General features: G+C 54.7%; 1 protein-coding gene across 1 annotated transcript in view; it reads left to right on the top strand.

Annotated features, from left to right (window-relative positions):
• The window catches only part of LOC119956635 (cytochrome b-c1 complex subunit 2, mitochondrial-like), a 185,365-nt gene that overhangs the window by 79,822 nt on the left and 86,271 nt on the right, over positions 1-19,272 (top strand). Inside the window, exon 6 of the mRNA XM_038783975.1 lies at positions 5,295-5,397. Within this exon, the coding sequence (XP_038639903.1) occupies positions 5,295-5,397 (103 nt within the window). The remainder of the gene's footprint in view (positions 1-5,294; positions 5,398-19,272) is intronic.

Raw genomic sequence — 19,272 nt, 5'->3', positions numbered from 1 at the left:
AATGCTAACCACAGCTGCCCTTTGCTCCATCTGTCCTCATAAGACAAACACCGTCATTTCAGCCCGGTGAACATTCTCGAAACTGCTTCCAACGCAGTGTGCCCCTCCTTCAGTAAGGTATCCCACATCCCATCCTCTCACATCACCTCAGCCTGGATTAAATTTCACTACAAATTCAGACGAGAGGAAATTAATTTCTGAAACCAAAACAACACCGATCAGAAGCCTGAGTCTAGAATAAAACGTCCGCTGCGATTCAAGCCTCTGCTTAAAATTCCTCGTTTTGCGTTTTATTGAAAAGAAGGGACGTGTTGTCAAATTGTTTTGGCTTGTATTCATCAGGACAGATAGCAGAATGCCAAATTTCAAAGGGAGCACAAATTTATACATGCATTGTAAAAAGGTGCGGATTGGTTGGCAAGTCGATGCTGATTGGCTTAGGTGTTGCCAGGGAGAATCCACCAAGGAACTAATGCCACCCCCCACTCCCATGCTTTTGTATAATTGAAAAAAGGTTTGCTGCCTGGACATGTTCCTTTTGCCTGCAAAGGACTGGTCCCTGCGGATGAACATATGCAGCTTCCAGCGAGTGTAGGTGAGTCACACTGAGGGCCAACTGATCATCTTAGAATGGTCGTTCGTGCAATTCACAGCGCATTCAGGATTGTTTAGCAAGTGCTGTCAAATCGCAGAATTGCACCTAGCGTCAGACACGAAGTTCGGACTTTACAAGCATGGGCTGGTTGAGTGCAGTCAGTACTCTTGTGAACAGCGAAGGGGTGTGCTGTTTGATATGATCCACCGGTCGTTGGGACATGCAGCCAACAAACCTGGCATTGCACTGGAACTAAAATTTCGAAGCCCATTCTTTGTTTCCTGATGATTTCTATGAGAAGGGAAACAGGAATTTTAAAATTCCAGCAGGAATTTAAAAAAAACCCTGAATGAAAATATGGGGATAAGTTTGACATTCCCCCTCCCAAGTTGAAAGGAAACATGACAACATTCTGACATCAATTCATTGTGAAATCTATCCATGAAATAAGATAAAATCCGGTCAGGAAGATCTGAAATTGGTGGACAGGACGAGACCAGTTGGCCCATCAAGCCTATCCCACACTGTTCCAGGGCTGTTCAAGGTTGGGGACAGGCAGCGAGTTCCAGTTTTGATCGGCAATGGAGTTTGGCCTCCGGGGTCTCACCTGTTCGCAGGTGAACTGACCCAGCATGAAGTCAGGACAGTAGAGCTGGTTACAGAGTGTGTTACGATAGGCAGCCGCGTGCAGGTTCTCCACAACCCCTGTCAAAGGAATTCACATGATTTGTTTTCAAAAAAGCATTAGAATCTATCAAACCAACCTCACATCAGCCTTTTGGAAAGAGTGCTAATCATCCCGACCCTAACCTTCCCAACCTCCCCTCCAACCCTTGACCCTCCCACCCTTAACCCTTCCACCCTCTCTTCCGACCCCTGACCCGAACACTCTGATCCCTGACCCGAACCCTCCGACCCCTAACCCATCCACCTTCTCTTCCGACCCCTGACCTTTAACCCTCCCACCTCTCTTCCGACCCCTGACTCTAACCCTCCCAGCCCTAACCCTCCCACCCTCTCCTCCGACCCAACCCTCCACCCTCTCCTCCGACCGCCTAACCGTAACCCTCCCGCCCCTAACACTCCCACCCTCTCCTCCGACACTCCCACCCTCTCCTCCAACCCCTAACCCTCCCACCCTCTCCTCTGACCTCCTAACCCTAACCTTCCCACCCTAACCCTCCCACCCTCTCCTCCGATCTCCTAACCTTCCGACCCCTAACCCTTCGACCCCTAACCCTCCCACCCCAACCCCTAACCCTCCCACTCTCTCCTCCGACCTCCTAACCCTAACCTTCCCACCCTAACCCTCCCACCCTCTCCTCCGATCTCCTAACCTTCCGACCCCTAACCCTTCGACCCCTAACCCTCCCACCCCTAACCCCTAACCCTCCCACTCTCTCCTCCGACCTCCTAATCCTAACCCTCCCACCCTAACCTTCCCACACTCTCCTCCGACCCCTCAACCCTCAGACCCCTAAACCTCCCGCCCCTATCACGCCCACCCCTACCCTCCCACCCTCTCCTCCGCCCTAACCCTCCCACCCTCTCCTCCGAACCCTAACCCTCCAACCCCTAACCCTTCGACCCCGAACGCTCCGACCCCTAACTCTCCCACCCCTAACTCTCTGACCCCTAACCCTCTCGCCCCTAACCCTCCCGCCCTCTCTTTCCATACAAACTCACAGCTAACTGGAGAATTAGACAAATGATGGCAGGGCTATGGGGTAAGAGGAGGGGGGATGGACTAATTGAACAGCTTTTTCAAAGTGTCGGCACGACAAGTTGGGCCAAATGGTCACATTCTGTGCTGTACGATTCTACCTAAAGCTAGAATTTGTTTAATTCCTGCGAGGAGTCGGAGAATTCCGCCCCAGGAGTGGGAGCAGAGACCCGGAGCGGGAGGAGAGCAGAGACCCGGAGTGGGAGGAGAGCAGAGACCCGGAGTGGGAGGAGAGCAGAGACCCGGAGTGGGAGGAGAGCAGAGACCCGGAGCGGGAGGAGAGCAGAGACCCGGAGCGGGAGGAGAGCAGAGACCCGGATTGGGAGGGGAGCAGAGACCCGGATTGGGAGGGGAGCAGAGACCCGGAGCGGGAGGAGAGCAGAGACCCGGAGTGGGAGGAGAGACCCGGATTGGGAGCAGAGACCCGGAGTGGGAGCAGAGACCCGGAGTGGGAGCAGAGACCCGGAGTGGGAGGAGAGCAGAGACCCGGAGTGGGAGCAGAGACACGGAGTGGGAGGCGAGCAGAGACCCAGAGTGGGAGGGGAGCAGAGACCCAGAGTGGGAGCAGAGACCCGGAGTGGGAGCAGAGACCCGGAGTGGGAGCAGAGACCCGGAGCGGGAGGAGAGCAGAGACCCGGAGTGGGAGCAGAGACCCGGAGCGGGAGGAGAGCAGAGACCCGGAGTGGGAGCAGAGACCCGGAGTGGGAGGGGAGCAGAGACCCGGAGTGGGAGCAGAGACCCTGAGTGGGAGCAGAGACCCTGAGTGGGAGGAGAGCAGAGACCCTGAGTGGGAGGAGAGCAGAGACCCGGAGTGGGAGGGGAGCAGAGACCCGGAGCGGGAGGAGAGCAGAGACCCGGAGCGGGAGGAGAGCAGAGACCCGGATTGGGAGCAGTGACCCGGATTGGGAGGGGAGCAGAGACCCGGAATGGGAGGGAAGCAGAGACCCGGATTGGGAGCAGTGATCCGGAGTGGGAGCAGTGATCCGGAGTGGGAGGGAAGCAGAGACCCGGAGTGGGAGGCGAGCAGTGACCCGGAGTGGGAGCAGAGACCCGGAGTAGGAGCAGAGACCCGGAGTGGGAGGCGAGCAGTGACCCGGAGTGGGAGCAGAGACCCAGAGTGGGAGGAGGGCAGAGACCCGGAGTGGGAGGAGAGCAGACCCGGAGTGGGAGCAGAGACCCGGAGTGGGAGGAGAGCAGACCCGGAGTGGGAGCAGAGACCCGGAGTGGGAGGAGAGCAGAGACACGGATTGGGAGGGGAGCAGAGACCCGGATTGGGAGGGGAGCAGAGACCCGGATTGGGAGGGGAGCAGAGACCCGGATTGGGAGCAGAGACCCGGAGTGGGAGGGGAGCAGAGACTCGGAGTGGGAGCAGAGACCCGGATTGGGAGCAGAGACCCGGAGTGGGAGGGGAGCAGAGACCCGGAGTGGGAGCAGAGACCCGGAGTGGGAGAGGAGCAGAGACCCGGAGTGGAAGGAGAGACCTGGAGTGGGAGGGGAGCAGAGACCCGGAGTGGGAGGAGAGACCCGGAGTCGGAGCAGAGCAGAGACCCAGATTGGGAGCAGACCAGAGACCCGGAGTGGGAGGAGAGACCCGGAGTGGGAGCAGAGACCCGGAGTGGGAGGGGAGCAGAGACTCGGAGTGGGAGTAGAGACCCGGAGTGGGAGCAGAGACCCGGAGTGGGAGGGGAGCAGAGACCCGGAGTGAGAGGGGAGCAGAGACCTGGTGGGAGCAGTGACCCGGAGTGGGAGGAGTGACCCGGAGTGGGAGGAGAGACCCGGAGTCGGAGCAGAGACCCGGAGTGGGAGGGGAGCAGAGACCCGGAGTGGGAGCAGTGGCCCGGAGTGGGAGCAGAGGCCCGGAGTGGGAGGGGAGCAGAGACCCGGAGTGGGAGCAGAGACCCGGAGTGGGAGCAGACCAGAGACCCGGAGTGGGAGCAAAGACCCGGAGTGGAAGGAGACCCGGAGTGGAAGGAGAGACCTGGAGTGCGAGCAGAGACCCGGAGTGGGAGCAGAGACCCGGAGTGGGAGCAGAGACCCGGAGTGGGAGCAGAGACCCGGATGGAAGGAGACCCGGAGTGGGAGCAGAGACCCGGAGTGGGAGCAGACCAGAGACCCGGAGTGGGAGCAGAGCAGAGACCCAGAGTGGGAGCAGAGCAGAGACTCACCACAACCTGATCACAGCTAGAATCTGCTTGTGAGCGCAGTGACGTGACCTATCACTGAGCTGAGCTATTGGACCTGTGCTCATTTAATCTGGAGGAGTTTCTGGCAAATTGGCTGCATTAAGACGCTATGTGGGGTCAGTGATTGAGAGAGTGTTTCCAGAGAGCAGTGGGATTGTCATTGTTCCCTCAGCCTCATGAGAATGAGGAGATGCTGAGTTGAGCTGAGACAGTGAACTTGATGGGGCAGCACGGTGGCGCAGTGGTTGGCACTGCTGCTTCACGGCGCCGTGGACCCGGGTACGATCCCAGCCACAGGTCGCTGTCCGTGTGGAGTTTCCATATCCTCCCCGTGTCTGAGTGGGTCTCACCCCCACAACCCCATAGATGTGCAGTGTAGATGGATTGGCCACATTAAACTGCCTCTTCATTGAAAAAAAATGGAAAATTAAAAAAGAATGAACTTGTGGCCTCTGTTCATGCTGAATCTTTCAGAGGTGAATGACATTGGTGTTGGGGAATGGAGACAGACACCTGCCATCAGCAACGAGAGCTGGCAGATCTTGCGAGTGTGGTTAAATATAAAGACCCAGTTAGAGGTGATAATTAAAAGACCTCATTCTCAATTTCAATGCCCTCCTGTGTGACACTGCGTTAATGCGCCCACAACTCCCAATGTCTGAAGGTGAATGGTTGGTGTGTAAGGCATCGTCCCCCTCCTGACCCAGTGACATTCTGACAGAAATCCCTTTCCCAGTCACTCTGACTCACTGATCTGCGGCTGACGGTATGCTATCTCTCTCTCTACTTGTAGGCGCTCGCTGGCGCTGTCCACCTCCCAGCGTCTGAACTCTGGTGCCAACACTATGCTGCCAAGGTACCCCAGAAGATCATCACTGAAAGGACAAAGCAAAAAGGCAATGTTAGTGCGAGGAGCAGAATGTCTTGTCAGCTCGTTGCGATCTTACCCCTGTCCCACTTCAGGACACGATGGCCTGGAAGGTGTGTTGACCAACCTGTTGTTTATCAGCCTTCCCAGGCCACCTGATGGCTGGCGGTAAGAGTTGGAGAGTTTCCTGGTCAGCCACACTGCAGAGGGCCACAGCAAACCACTGCAGCACTTTGCCATGGGTGATCATGGAGCAATCCGATGGGGGTCCATGGTGGACAACGCCCTCTTCGGGCCTGGCACCTGGAGGAAGAGTTCTGGGAAGTTGTGACATTTGGAAGTTTAACGGGCACAGGTTGGGACAGGCCACCATTCTGTAGTCAGCGTTGTCACGGTTCCTCAGAGCCGAGTGTGTGAGTGCAGCGCTGGGCTGTACAGGTGTGAGGTGTCGGGTTTGATCAGCAGTCTGTGCTGGGGGAGCCGGTGTGGAGTAGATATGCAACAATTAACTGGGGCATTAACTAGGGGAGGGAAACCAATGCCCTGGATTCCAACACTGTTTGAAAGGAAGAACCCATATCTACATGGGGCCTTTTAGCACCTCAGCTACAGATACCAAAGCACTTTACAGCCAATGAGCGCTTAAGAAGTGCAGTCACTGTAACAATGCCAATTGGTGCACAGCAACATCCAGTAAGGAGCATTGTGATAATATACAGATGATCCGTTTTTAGGAGCTGGTTGATAGTTAAACATTAGTTCATTGCAGGGAAGAATTCCCTTGCTCTTAGAGAATTCTCTCGCTCTCTAAAATTCACTTCATAGGACAGCTGGGTTCGCAGTTACAAGACAGAACCACTGACAGTGCAGCACTCCCTCAGTACTGACCCTCTGACAGTGTGGCACTCCCCCAGTACTCACCCTCCGACAGTGCAGCACTCCCCCAGTACTGACCCTCCGACAGTGCAGCACTCCCTCAGTACTGACCCTCCGACAGTGCCGCACTCCCTCAGTACTGACCCTCTGACAGTGCAGCACTCCCTCAGTACTGACCCTCTGACAGTGCAGCACTCCCGAAGTACTGACTCACTGACAGTGCGGCACTCCCCCAGTACTGACGCTCCGACAGTGCAGCACTCCCCCAGAACTGACCCTCCGACAGTGCAGCACTCCCTCAGTACTGACCCTCCGACAGTGCTGCACTCCCTCAGTACTGACCCTCTGACAGTGCAGCACTCCCTAAGTACTGACCCTCTGACAGTGCGGCACTCCCTCAGTACTGACCCTCTGATAGGGCAGCACTCCCTCAGAACGGACCCTCTGACAGTGCAGCACTCCCTCAGTACAGCCACCTGACAGTGCGGCACTCCCTCAGTACTGACCCTCCGACAGTGCCGCACTCCCTCAGTACTGACCCTCTGACAGTGCAGCACTCCCTCAGTACTGACCCTCTGACAGTGTAGCGCTCCATCAGTACTGACCCTCCGACAGTGCCGCACTCACTCAGTACTGACCCTCTGACAGTGCAGCACTCCCTCAGTACTGCCACCTGACAGTGCGGCACTCCCTCAGTACTGACCCTCCGACAGTGCCGCACTCACTCAGTACTGACCCTCTGACAGTGCAGCACTCACTCAGTACTGACCCTCTGACAGTGCAGCATTCCCTCAGTACTGACCCTCTGACAGTGAGGCACTCCCTCAGTACTGACCCTCTGAGAGAGCGGCACTCACTCAATACTGACCCTCTGACAGTACGGCACTCCCTCAGTACTGACCCTCTGAGTGCAGCACTCCCTCAGTACTGACCCTCCGACAGTGCAGCACTCCCCCAGTACTGACCCTCTGACAGTGCAGCACTCCCTCAGTACTGACCCTCCGACAGTGCCGCACTCCCTCAGTACTGACCCTCCGACAGTGCCGCACTCCCTCAGTACTGACCCTCTGACAGTGCAGCACTCCCTCAGTACTGACCCTCTGACAGTGCGGCACTCCCTCAGTACTGACCCTCTGATAGGGCAGCACTCCCTCAGTACTGACCCTCTGACAGTGCAGCACCCTCAGAACGGACCCTCTGACAGTGCAGCACTCCCTCAGTACAGCCACCTGACAGTGCGGCACTCCCTCAGTACTGACCCTCCGACAGTGCAGCACTCCCTCAGTACTGACGCTCTGACAGTGCAGCGCTCCCTCAGTACTGACCCTCCGACAGTGCCGCACTCCCTCAGTACTGACCCTCTGACAGTGCAGCACTCCCTCAGTACTGCCACCTGACAGTGCGGCACTCCCTCAGTACTGACCCTCCGACAGTGCCGCACTCACTCAGTACTGACCCTCTGACAGTGCAGCACTCCCTCAGTACTGACCCTCCGACAGTGCCGCACTCCCTCAGTACTGACCCTCTGACAGTGCAGCACTCCCTCAGTACTGACCCTCTGAGAGAGCGGCACTCACTCAGTACTGACCCTCTGACAGTGCAGCATTCCCTCAGTACTGACCCTCTGACAGTGAGGCACTCCCTCAGTACTGACCCTCTGAGAGAGCGGCACTCACTCAATACTGACCCTCTGACAGTACGGCACTCCCTCAGTACTCACCCTCTGACAGTGCAGCACTCCCTCAGTACTGACCCTCTGACAGTGAGGCACTCCCTCAGTACTGACCCTCCGACAGTGCAGCACCCCCCAGTACTGACCCTCTGTCAGATCTGCACTCACTCAGAACTGACCCTCTGATAGTGCAGCACTCCCTCAGTACTGACCCTCTGACAGTGCGGCACTCCCTCTGTACTGACTCTCTGACAGTGCGGCACTCCCTCAGTACTGACCCTCTGTCAGTGCAGCACTCCCTCAGAACTGACCCTCTGACAGAGCGGCACTCCCTCAGAACTGTACCTCTGACAGTGCGGCACTCCCTCACGACTGACCCTCCGACAGTGCAGCACACACTCAGTACTGACCCTCTGATAGTGCAGCACTCCCTCAGTACTGACCCTCTGACAGTGCAGCACTCCCTCGGTACTGACCCTCTGACAGTGCAGCACTCCATCAGTACTGACCCTCTGACAGTGCAGCACTCCCTCAGTACTGACCCTCTGACAGTGCAACACTCCCTCAGTACTGACCCTCTGACAGTGAGGCACTCCCTCAGTACTGACCCTCTGAGAGAGCGGCACTCACTCAGAACTGAACCTCTGACAATGCGGCACTCCCTCACTACTGACCCTCCGACAGTGCAGCACTCCCTCAGTACTGACCCTCTGTCAGATCTGCACTCACTCAGAACTGATCCTCTGACAGTGCTGCACTCCCTCAGTACTGACCATCTGACAGTACGGCACTCCCTCAGTACTGACCATCTGACAGTACGGCACTCCCTCAGTACTGACCCTCTGACAGTGCAGCACTCCATCAGTACTGACCCTCTGACAGTGCAGCACTCCCTCAGTACTGACCCTCTGACAGTGCAGCACTCCCTCAGTACTGACCCTCTGACAGTGAGGCACTCCCTCAGTACTGACCCTCTGAGAGAGCGGCACTCACTCAATACTGACCCTCTGACAGTACGGCACTCCCTCAGTACTCACCCTCTGACAGTGCAGCACTCCCTCAGTACTGACCCTCTGACAGTGAGGCACTCCCTCAGTACTGACCCTCCGACAGTGCAGCACCCCCCAGTACTGACCCTCTGTCAGATCTGCACTCACTCAGAACTGACCCTCTGATAGTGCAGCACTCCCTCAGTACTGACCCTCTGACAGTGCGGCACTCCCTCTGTACTGACTCTCTGACAGTGCGGCACTCCCTCAGTACTGACCCTCTGTCAGTGCAGCACTCCCTCAGAACTGACCCTCTGACAGAGCGGCACTCCCTCAGAACTGTACCTCTGACAGTGCGGCACTCCCTCACTACTGACCCTCCGACAGTGCAGCACACACTCAGTACTGACCCTCTGACAGTGCAGCACTCCCTCAGTACTGACCCTCTGACAGTGCAGCACTCCCTCGGTACTGACCCTCTGACAGTGCAGCACTCCATCAGTACTGACCCTCTGACAGTGCAGCACTCCCTCAGTACTGACCCTCTGACAGTGCAGCACTCCCTCAGTACTGACCCTCTGACAGTGAGGCACTCCCTCAGTACTGACCCTCTGAGAGAGCGGCACTCACTCAGAACTGAACCTCTGACAATGCGGCACTCCCTCACTACTGACCCTCCGACAGTGCAGCACTCCCTCAGTACTGACCCTCTGTCAGATCTGCACTCACTCAGAACTGATCCTCTGACAGTGCTGCACTCCCTCAGTACTGACCATCTGACAGTACGGCACTCCCTCAGTACTGACCATCTGACAGTACGGCACTCCCTCAGTACTGACCCTCTGACAGTGCAGCACTCCATCAGTACTGACCCTCTGACAGTGAGGCACTACCTCAGTACTGACCCTCTGACAGTGGAGCACTCCCTCAGTACTGACCCTCTGACAGTGCGGCACTCCCTCAGTACTGACCCTCTGACAGTGCGGCACTCCCTCAGTACTGACCCTCTGTCTGTGCAGCACTCCCTCAGTACTGACCCTCCGACAGTGCAGCACCCCCCCCGTACTGACCCTCTGTCAGATCTGCACTCACTCAGAACTGACCCTCTGATAGTGCAGCACTCCCTCAGTACTGACCCTCTGACAGTGCGGCACTCCCTCTGTACTGACTCTCTGACAGTGCGGCACTCCCTCAGTACTGACCCTCTGACAGAGCGGCACTCCCTCGGTACTGACTCTCTGACAGTGCGGCACTCCCTCAGTACTGACCCTCTGTCAGTGCAGCACTCCCTCAGAACTGACCCTCTGACAGAGCGGCACTCCCTCAGAACTGTACCTCTGACAGTGCGGCACTCCCTCACTACTGACCCTCCGACAGTGCAGCACACACTCAGTACTGACCCTCTGACAGTGCAGCACTCCCTCAGTACTGACCCTCTGACAGTGCAGCACTCCCTCGGTACTGACCCTCTGACAGTGCAGCACTCCATCAGTACTGACCCTCTGACAGTGCAGCACTCCCTCAGTACTGACCCTCTGACAGTGCAGCACTCCCTCAGTACTGACCCTCTGACAGTGAGGCACTCCCTCAGTACTGACCCTCTGAGAGAGCGGCACTCACTCAGAACTGAACCTCTGACAATGCGGCACTCCCTCACTACTGACCCTCCGACAGTGCAGCACTCCCTCAGTACTGACCCTCTGTCAGATCTGCACTCACTCAGAACTGATCCTCTGACAGTGCTGCACTCCCTCAGTACTGACCATCTGACAGTACGGCACTCCCTCAGTACTGACCATCTGACAGTACGGCACTCCCTCAGTACTGACCCTCTGACAGTGCAGCACTCCCTCAGTACTGACCCTCTGACAGTGAGGCACTACCTCAGTACTGACCCTCTGACAGTGGAGCACTCCCTCAGTACTGACCCTCTGACAGTGCGGCACTCCCTCAGTACTGACCCTCTGACAGTGCGGCACTCCCTCAGTACTGACCCTCTGTCTGTGCAGCACTCCCTCAGTACTGACCCTCCGACAGTGCAGCACCCCCCCGTACTGACCCTCTGTCAGATCTGCACTCACTCAGAACTGACCCTCTGATAGTGCAGCACTCCCTCAGTACTGACCCTCTGACAGTGCGGCACTCCCTCTGTACTGACTCTCTGACAGTGCGGCACTCCCTCAGTACTGACCCTCTGACAGAGCGGCACTCCCTCGGTACTGACCCTCTGACAGTGCAGCACTCCATCAGTACTGACCCTCTGACAGTGCAGCACTCCCTCAGTACTGACCCTCTGACAGTGCAACACTCCCTCAGTACTGACCCTCTGACAGTGAGGCACTCCCTCAGTACTGACCCACTGAGAGAGCGGCACTCACTCAGAACTGAACCTCTGACAATGCGGCACTCCCTCACTACTGACCCTCCGACAGTGCAGCACTCCCTCAGTACTGACCCTCTGTCAGATCTGCACTCACTCAGAACTGATCCTCTGACAGTGCTGCACTCCCTCAGTACTGACCATCTGACAGTACGGCACTCCCTCAGTACTGACCCTCTGACAGTGCAGCACTCCATCAGTACTGACCCTCTGACAGTGCAGCACTCCCTCAGTACTGACCCTCTGACAGTGCAGCACTCCCTCAGTACTGACCCTCTGACAGTGAGGCACTCCCTCAGTACTGACCCTCTGAGAGAGCGGCACTCACTCAATACTGACCCTCTGACAGTACGGCACTCCCTCAGTACTCACCCTCTGACAGTGCAGCACTCCCTCAGTACTGACCCTCTGACAGTGAGGCACTCCCTCAGTACTGACCCTCCGACAGTGCAGCACCCCCCAGTACTGACCCTCTGTCAGATCTGCACTCACTCAGAACTGACCCTCTGATAGTGCAGCACTCCCTCAGTACTGACCCTCTGACAGTGCGGCACTCCCTCTGTACTGACTCTCTGACAGTGTGGCACTCCCTCAGTACTGACCCTCTGTCAGTGCAGCACTCCCTCAGAACTGACCCTCTGACAGAGCGGCACTCCCTCAGAACTGTACCTCTGACAGTGCGGCACTCCCTCACGACTGACCCTCCGACAGTGCAGCACACACTCAGTACTGACCCTCTGATAGTGCAGCACTCCCTCAGTACTGACCCTCTGACAGTGCAGCACTCCCTCGGTACTGACCCTCTGACAGTGCAGCACTCCATCAGTACTGACCCTCTGACAGTGCAGCACTCCCTCAGTACTGACCCTCTGACAGTGCAACACTCCCTCAGTACTGACCCTCTGACAGTGAGGCACTCCCTCAGTACTGACCCTCTGAGAGAGCGGCACTCACTCAGAACTGAACCTCTGACAATGCGGCACTCCCTCACTACTGACCCTCCGACAGTGCAGCACTCCCTCAGTACTGACCCTCTGTCAGATCTGCACTCCCTCAGTACTGACCCTCCGACAGTGCAGCACCCCCCCGTACTGACCCTCTGACAGTGCGGCACTCCCCCAGTACAGACCCTCTGACAGTGAGGCCCTCCCTCAGTACTGACCCTCTGAGAGAGCGGCACTCACTCAGTACTGACCCTCTGACAGTACGGCACTCCCTCAGCACTGACCCTCCGACAGTGCAGCACTCCCTCAGTACTGACCCTCTGACAGTGCAGCACTCCCTCAGTGCTGACCCTCTGACAGAGAGGCACTCCCTCAGTACTGACCCTCCGACAGTGCAGCACTCCCTCAGTACTGACCCTCTGACAGTGCAGCACTCCCTCAGTACTGACCCTCTGACAGTGCAGCACTCCCTCAGTACTGACCCTCTGACAGTGCAGCACTCCCTCAGTACTGACCCTCTGACAGTGCAGCACTCCCTCAGTACTGACCCTCTGACAGTGCAGCACTCATTCAGTACTGACCCTGACAGTGCTGCACTCCCTCAGTACTGACCCTCTGACAGTGCGGCACTCCCTCAGTACTGACCCTCTGACAGTGCGGCACTCCCTCAGTACTGACCCTCTGTCTGTGCAGCACTCCCTCAGTACTGACCCTCCGACAGTGCAGCACCCCCCCGTACTGACCCTCTGTCAGATCTGCACTCACCCAGAACTGACCCTCTGATAGTGCAGCACTCCCTCAGTACTGACCCTCTGTCAGAGCTGCACTCACTCAGAACTGACACTCTGACAGTGCGGCACTCCCTCAGTACTGACCCTCTGTCAGTGCAGCACTCCCTCAGAACTGACCCTCTGACAGAGTGGCACTCCCTCAGAACTGTACCTCTGACAGTGCGGCACTCCCTCACGACTGACCCTCCGACAGTGCAGCACACACTCAGTACTGACCCTCTGATAGTGCAGCACTCCCTCCGTACTGACCCTCTGACAGTGCAGCACTCCCTCGGTACTGACCCTCTGACAGTGCAGCACTCCCTCAGTACTGACCCTCTGACAGTGCAGCACTCCCTCAGTACTGACCCTCTGACAGTGCGGCACTCCCTCAGTACTGACCCTCTGACAGTGCAGTACTCCCTCAGTACTGACCCTCTGACAGTGCAGCACTCCCTCAGTACTGCCACCTGACAGTGCAGCACTCCCTCAGTACAGACCCTCTGACAGTGAGGCACTCCCTCAGTACTGACCCTCTGAGAGAGCGGCACTCACTCAGTACTGACCCTCTGACAGTACGGCACTCCCTCAGCACTGACCCTCCGACAGTGCAGCACTCCCTCAGGACTGACCCTCTGACAGTGACGCACTCCCTCAGTACTGACCCTCCGACAGTGCAGCACTCCCTCAGTACTGACCCTCTGACAGTGCAGCACTCCCTCAGTGCTGACCCTGACAGAGAGGCACTCCCTCAGTACTGACCCTCCGACAGTGCAGCACTCCCTCAGTACTGACCCTCTGACAGTGCAGCACTCCCTCAGTACTGACCCTCTGACAGTGCAGCACTCCCTCAGTACTGACCCTCTGACAGTGCAGCACTCCCTCAGTACTGACCCTCTGACAGTGCAGCACTCCCTCAGTACTGACCCTCTGACAGTGCAGCACTCACTCAGTACTGACCCTGACAGTGCTGCACTCCCTCAGTACTAACCCTCTGACAGTGCAACACTCCCTCAGTACTGACCCTCTGAGAGAGCGGCACTCCCTCAGTACTGACCCTCTGACAATGCGGCACTCCCTCACTACTGACCCTCTGACTGAGCAGCACTCCCTCAGTACTGACCCTCTGTCAGAGCTGCACTCACTCAGAACTGACCCTCTGACAGTGCAGCACTCCCTCAGTACTGACCCTCTGACAGTGCAGCACTTCCTCAGTACTGACCCTCTGACAGTGAGGCACTCCCTCAGTACTGACCCTCTGACAGTGCAGCACTCCCTCAGTACTGACCCTCTGTCAGTGCAGCACTCCCTCAGTACTGACCCTCTGACAGTGCAGCACTCCCTCAGTAGTGCACTGCAGTGTCAGTCTAGTTAATTAGTCAAGTCCTGAGACATACAACCCTGACCATCTTGTTCTGAGTATTATAATGCTAGTAAATTTCATTGTCGCAAGTCGGCTTATATTAATTAACACTGCAATGAAGTTACTGTGAAAAGCCCCTCGTGGCCATACTCCGGCACCTGTTCGAGTGTCCAAATTACCGAAAAAGCACATCTTTCGGGACAGCGAGTTCCACAAATTCACCGCCCTCTGCGAGAAGTAGTTCCTCCTCATCACAGTTCTAAATCTACCGCCTCTCAACCTGTATCTGTGAATTCCCATTCTAGATTGCCCCACAAGGGGGAACATTTGATCTACGTTTACTTTATCAATCCCTCTTAGTATTTCACATACCTCAATCAAATCCCCTCTCATGCTTCTGAGCTCCAGCGAGTTTCAGCCCAAAGTGTTTAAATTCTCCTCCTACTTCAACCCTTTCATCCCCGGAATCAATCTGGTGAACCTCCTCTGAACTGCCTCCAATGCCACCATATCCTTCCTCAAATAAGGAGACCAAAACTGCACATAATACTCCAGATGTGGTCTCACCAACACCCTATACAATTGCAACAACACTTCTCTATTTTGATACTCGTCCTCTTGTAATAAACATTAACATTCCATTTGCCTTTTTAATTACATGCTGTACCCGCATACAGGCTTTCTGTGATTCATGAACAAAGACACCCTCTGCCCAGACGCATTTTGAATCTTCTTCCCATTTGGATAATAATTCACCTGACAATTGGATAACCTCCCACTTATCCACATCAAACTCCATCTGCCAGATTTTGGCCCAATCTCTTAACCTGTAGGTTAGATGGCCTTTAGTTTTTTTTTCCATGTCGGTGCAACATCGAGGGCCGAAGGGCCTGTACTGCGCTGTATCGTTCTATGTTCTATGTTCTATCTATAGCCATCTGTAAAATCTATATCTCCTCTTCACTGCCTGCTTTCCCACCTATTTTAGTATCGTTTGAAATGTTGCTATATTACACTCTGTCCCTGCTTGCAGACCTCCAAATAGTGGAGGTCTGATGACTGACCCCTGCGACACTCCACTAGTTACAGTTCACCAGCTAGAGAAGGTCCCATTTATTCCAACCCACTGTTAGGAATGGGTTAACAGACCTTCCAATTAAATGCTAATTTAATGTCAATTATCGAAAAGAAATCAGTGATATATAAAGGTGTTATCGGTGGCACTGCTTGGTGGAGATTTGTGTGTGAAGTTGGGTCAAAGAAATAAAGGTGTTTTATGGAGAAGCAGAACTCTTGGCTCCTTTACTCTGCAGCAGCCTGGAAGCTTGAACACCCTCTGCTTTCTGTCAGTCAGCCAATCCTCAATCCAATCTAGTCCCCTACCCACAATCCCCTGAGATCGCACTTTCTGGATCAGTCTTTTATGTGGCACCTTGTCAAATGACTTCTGAAACTCTGGATATACCACATCCACAGGTTTCCCATTATCCACCTTGCTGGTTATGTTCCCAAAGAACTCAAGCCAGTTTGTTAAGCATGACTTACCCTTCATAAAACCAGAACTCTGCTGCCCATGTCCTGATTCAAAGTCCTGTTGTGCTGCCCCCGATCTCGCTGACCTCTGCCGGCCCCATTAAACAACGCTTTGGGTTTTAAAATGTTCATCCTTGTTTTCAGACCCTTTTGTGGCTTCGCCTCCACCTCCCTATCTCTGTAACACCTACAGCCCTATAGCCCGACAACCCTCCCAGACATCTGCGTTCCTCGAATTCTGCTGTCTTATGCTCCCTGAATTCAATCGCTCCAGCATTGGAGGCCGTGCCATCAGCTGCCCGACCCCTGAGCTTCAGAATCCTTTCTGTTAATCTCCCCGATTCTCTCCCTCTCTCTCCTCCTGTAAGATACTGCCTTTAAGGTGAAACATTCTGTTTCCTAGTGTTCCTACCAAGTAGCTTGGAAAGTTTTATTCGATTAAAAGGATTATTGTTTATGAGCAGTTCACTCACTGACTGGGTGGTGTGCCTCAGAGGAGACCAGGAGTGGGACGGTGGGTGTAGGAGGATGTTGCTGTTGGCTATAATGACACTTGCTCTCTACAATATTTCTGGACAATGGTTTTCTGGCTCGGAATCCTTACTCACATGTAGTCACGCATGCATTCCACGCTGTACATCATAGTGTCCCTTGTTGAAGTCACGCTGGAAAAAAACACAAATAGAAGTTCTCATTATGCCAATATTTACCAATATTTACCAATCCAATCATTCCCCTTGATCACTGTGACTTTGTAACTCCATGATTTTTATTGCTCCACAGGAACTGTTTATTTTATTTCTCCTCACTCCTGGTCATGAATCCCTAGGAATTCAGGGGGTTTTTGCCTTTTCCGAATTTGAAGTGTTATTATTGGGCAGCGAACTCCGAGAAGGTGTGAGACTGGGGTAGGGAGCCGGAGGCAATGTGGGTGAGGGTGGAGGCAGGCTCTTGTAGGGGGTTGGGGCTGTGGCCGCTGGCAATGGCGCCGTTCCTGTTTGACCCAGAGAAATATTTGGGCGGTCCGGTGGTGGTGGCCACGCTGAAGATATGCGGGCAGTTTCAGCAGCATTTTAAATTGGAGGCGGGGCCGAGGCTGATGCCGATCCGAGAGAATCATTTGTTTGAGCCAGCGAGACTGGACGCTCGGTTTCGGGGATGGGAGAAGCGAGGGGCTGATGGAAATTAAGGACTTATTTATGGAAGGGCAGTTTGCCAGTTCGAGGAATTGACGCAGATGTTTGGGATTCCAGCATGGCCTTTAGGTAGATGCAGGTGTGGGATTTTGCAAAGAATGTTTCGCAACTTCAGTGACACCGCCTTCCTCGTTGATGGAGGGGGTGATGTCGGTGATGGGGCTGGAAGGGGGGGTCATCTCACCGATTTATGGGAGAATTTAGAGGAGGATACGGAGTTGGGCAGCAGGGTAGCATAGTGGTTAGCATAAATGCTTCACAGCTCCAGGGTCCCAGGTTCGATTCCCGGCTGGGTCACTGTCTGTGTGGAGTCTGCACGTCCTCCCCCTGTGTGCGTGGGTTTCCTCCGGGTGCTCCGGTTTCCTCCCCCAGTCCAAAGATGTGCGGGTTAGGTGGATTGGCCATGCTAAATTGCCCGTAGTGTCCTAATAAAAGTAAGGTTAAGGGGGGGTTGTTGGGTTACAGGTATAGGGTGGATATGTGGGTTTGAGTAGGGTGATCATGGCTCGGCACAACATTGAGGGCCGAAGGGCCTGTTCTGTGCTGTACTGTTCTATGTTCTATGTTCTATGATTAAGGCCAAGTGAAAATGAAATGAAAAGAAAATTGCTTATTGACACAAGTGAGCTCCAAATGAAGTTACTGTGAAAAGCCCCTAGTCACCACATTCCGGCGCCTGTTCGGGGAGGTGGGTATGGGAATTGAACCCGCGCTGCTGGACTGCCATGGTCTGCTGTAAAACCAACTATTTAGCTTTGTGTTAAACCAGCCCCTGTATGTGGAGGAGGGGAAGAGGAGCTGGGGATGGTGCTGGAGGAGGGGTTGTGATGTCAGCGGCTGCGGAGGGTGAATGCCAACCTGGTGTGCGAGGCTGGGGTTGATACAGTTAAGGGTGGTGCACAGAGTGCCCCTGACGAAGTCGAGGATGAGCCGGCTGTTTGAGGGGGTGGAGGACATTTGTGAACGGTGTGGCAGGGGCCCAGCCAATCATGTACGTGCTCTGGTCCTGCCCGAAGTTGGAGTGGAGGTTGGGGGAGGGGGGATAGAGATGGGGGAGGTTTTTCTTTGAGTTATTGGGGTGTTGGTTAGTGGAGTGGGGTGTGGGGAGTTTCTGTTGTTCTTGATGTTTTGCCTTGTTGTGTTTTATCTATAAAATGTAAAAAATTTAAAAGCCAAATAAAAATGTTAAAAAATATCATTCCCAGGAACCCCCAGCTCTCTGGTTACACAAGTGACCAAATCCTCTTGGACTGGGCGAGGTGACATCCTCCTAATTCAGTGAGAGGACCATCGAACAAACACCGGTGTCCTTATCGATGCCAGCACGGCAAGCATTCAGGAAAAACTCCTGTAAAATAAAAACAAAGGATGCTGAAAAACCTCAGCAGGCCAGGCAGCATCTGTGGAGAGAAACTGAGTTAATGTTTCAGGTGCAGTTCATCAGAGCTGTTCCGAGATGACTTTGACAGCTTTACCGGAACTGCCCCCACAGGAGTGAAAAGAGCACAGACCAGGGATCAAACCTCTGAGACAAGGAGGAAGGGGGTGGATAAAACCCTGGAAATGGTAGCAGGGATACTCTGGGACAAGGAGGAAGGGGGTGGATAAAACCCCGGAAATGGTAAGAGGGATACTCTGGGACAAGGAGGAAGGGGGTGGATAAACCCTGGAAATGGTAGCAGGGATAGGCCGTTGATCAGAATGTTGGCAAGACTCTAACTCTGAGTTGTCTGAGTATTATTATTACTAGTATCAAGAAGACCCTTCCTGTTGTTTCCCTTATTTCCCATTTCTTTTACTTTGTGGACATAATTTTGATCCATGGATGTGTAATGGACATAAAAATTTAATTCGAGCAGAGGAAGTGCAGAACTCCAAAGTTGCAGAATATTACGCCGTGCTATTGGAAATTTAGCTGCTGAACTGCAGAACTCAGACTTTCTGGCACCCGGGAGTTCGGAGGGATTCAGTTCGATTGGTTGGCTGGTGACCAATGGATTGGCCCAGGACCGTATTCTGCCCGGCGACAGGTGGTGATTGGGTCCTACCCGTGTGGGATGGTTTCAGAGAACCCAGGAAGGGACAGGCAGGTCCTGGATGCAGAGAGAAGAAGCTGTGAACTGCTGTATCTCTCTTTCTCCAGAAATGCTGCCAACCTGCTATTTCCTGGACCAACAGAG

This window comes from Scyliorhinus canicula, chromosome 23, assembly GCF_902713615.1.
Source record: "Scyliorhinus canicula chromosome 23, sScyCan1.1, whole genome shotgun sequence".
NCBI classification, from domain to species: domain Eukaryota; kingdom Metazoa; phylum Chordata; class Chondrichthyes; order Carcharhiniformes; family Scyliorhinidae; genus Scyliorhinus; species Scyliorhinus canicula.
This window is presented reverse-complemented; position numbering and strand designations above follow the sequence as displayed.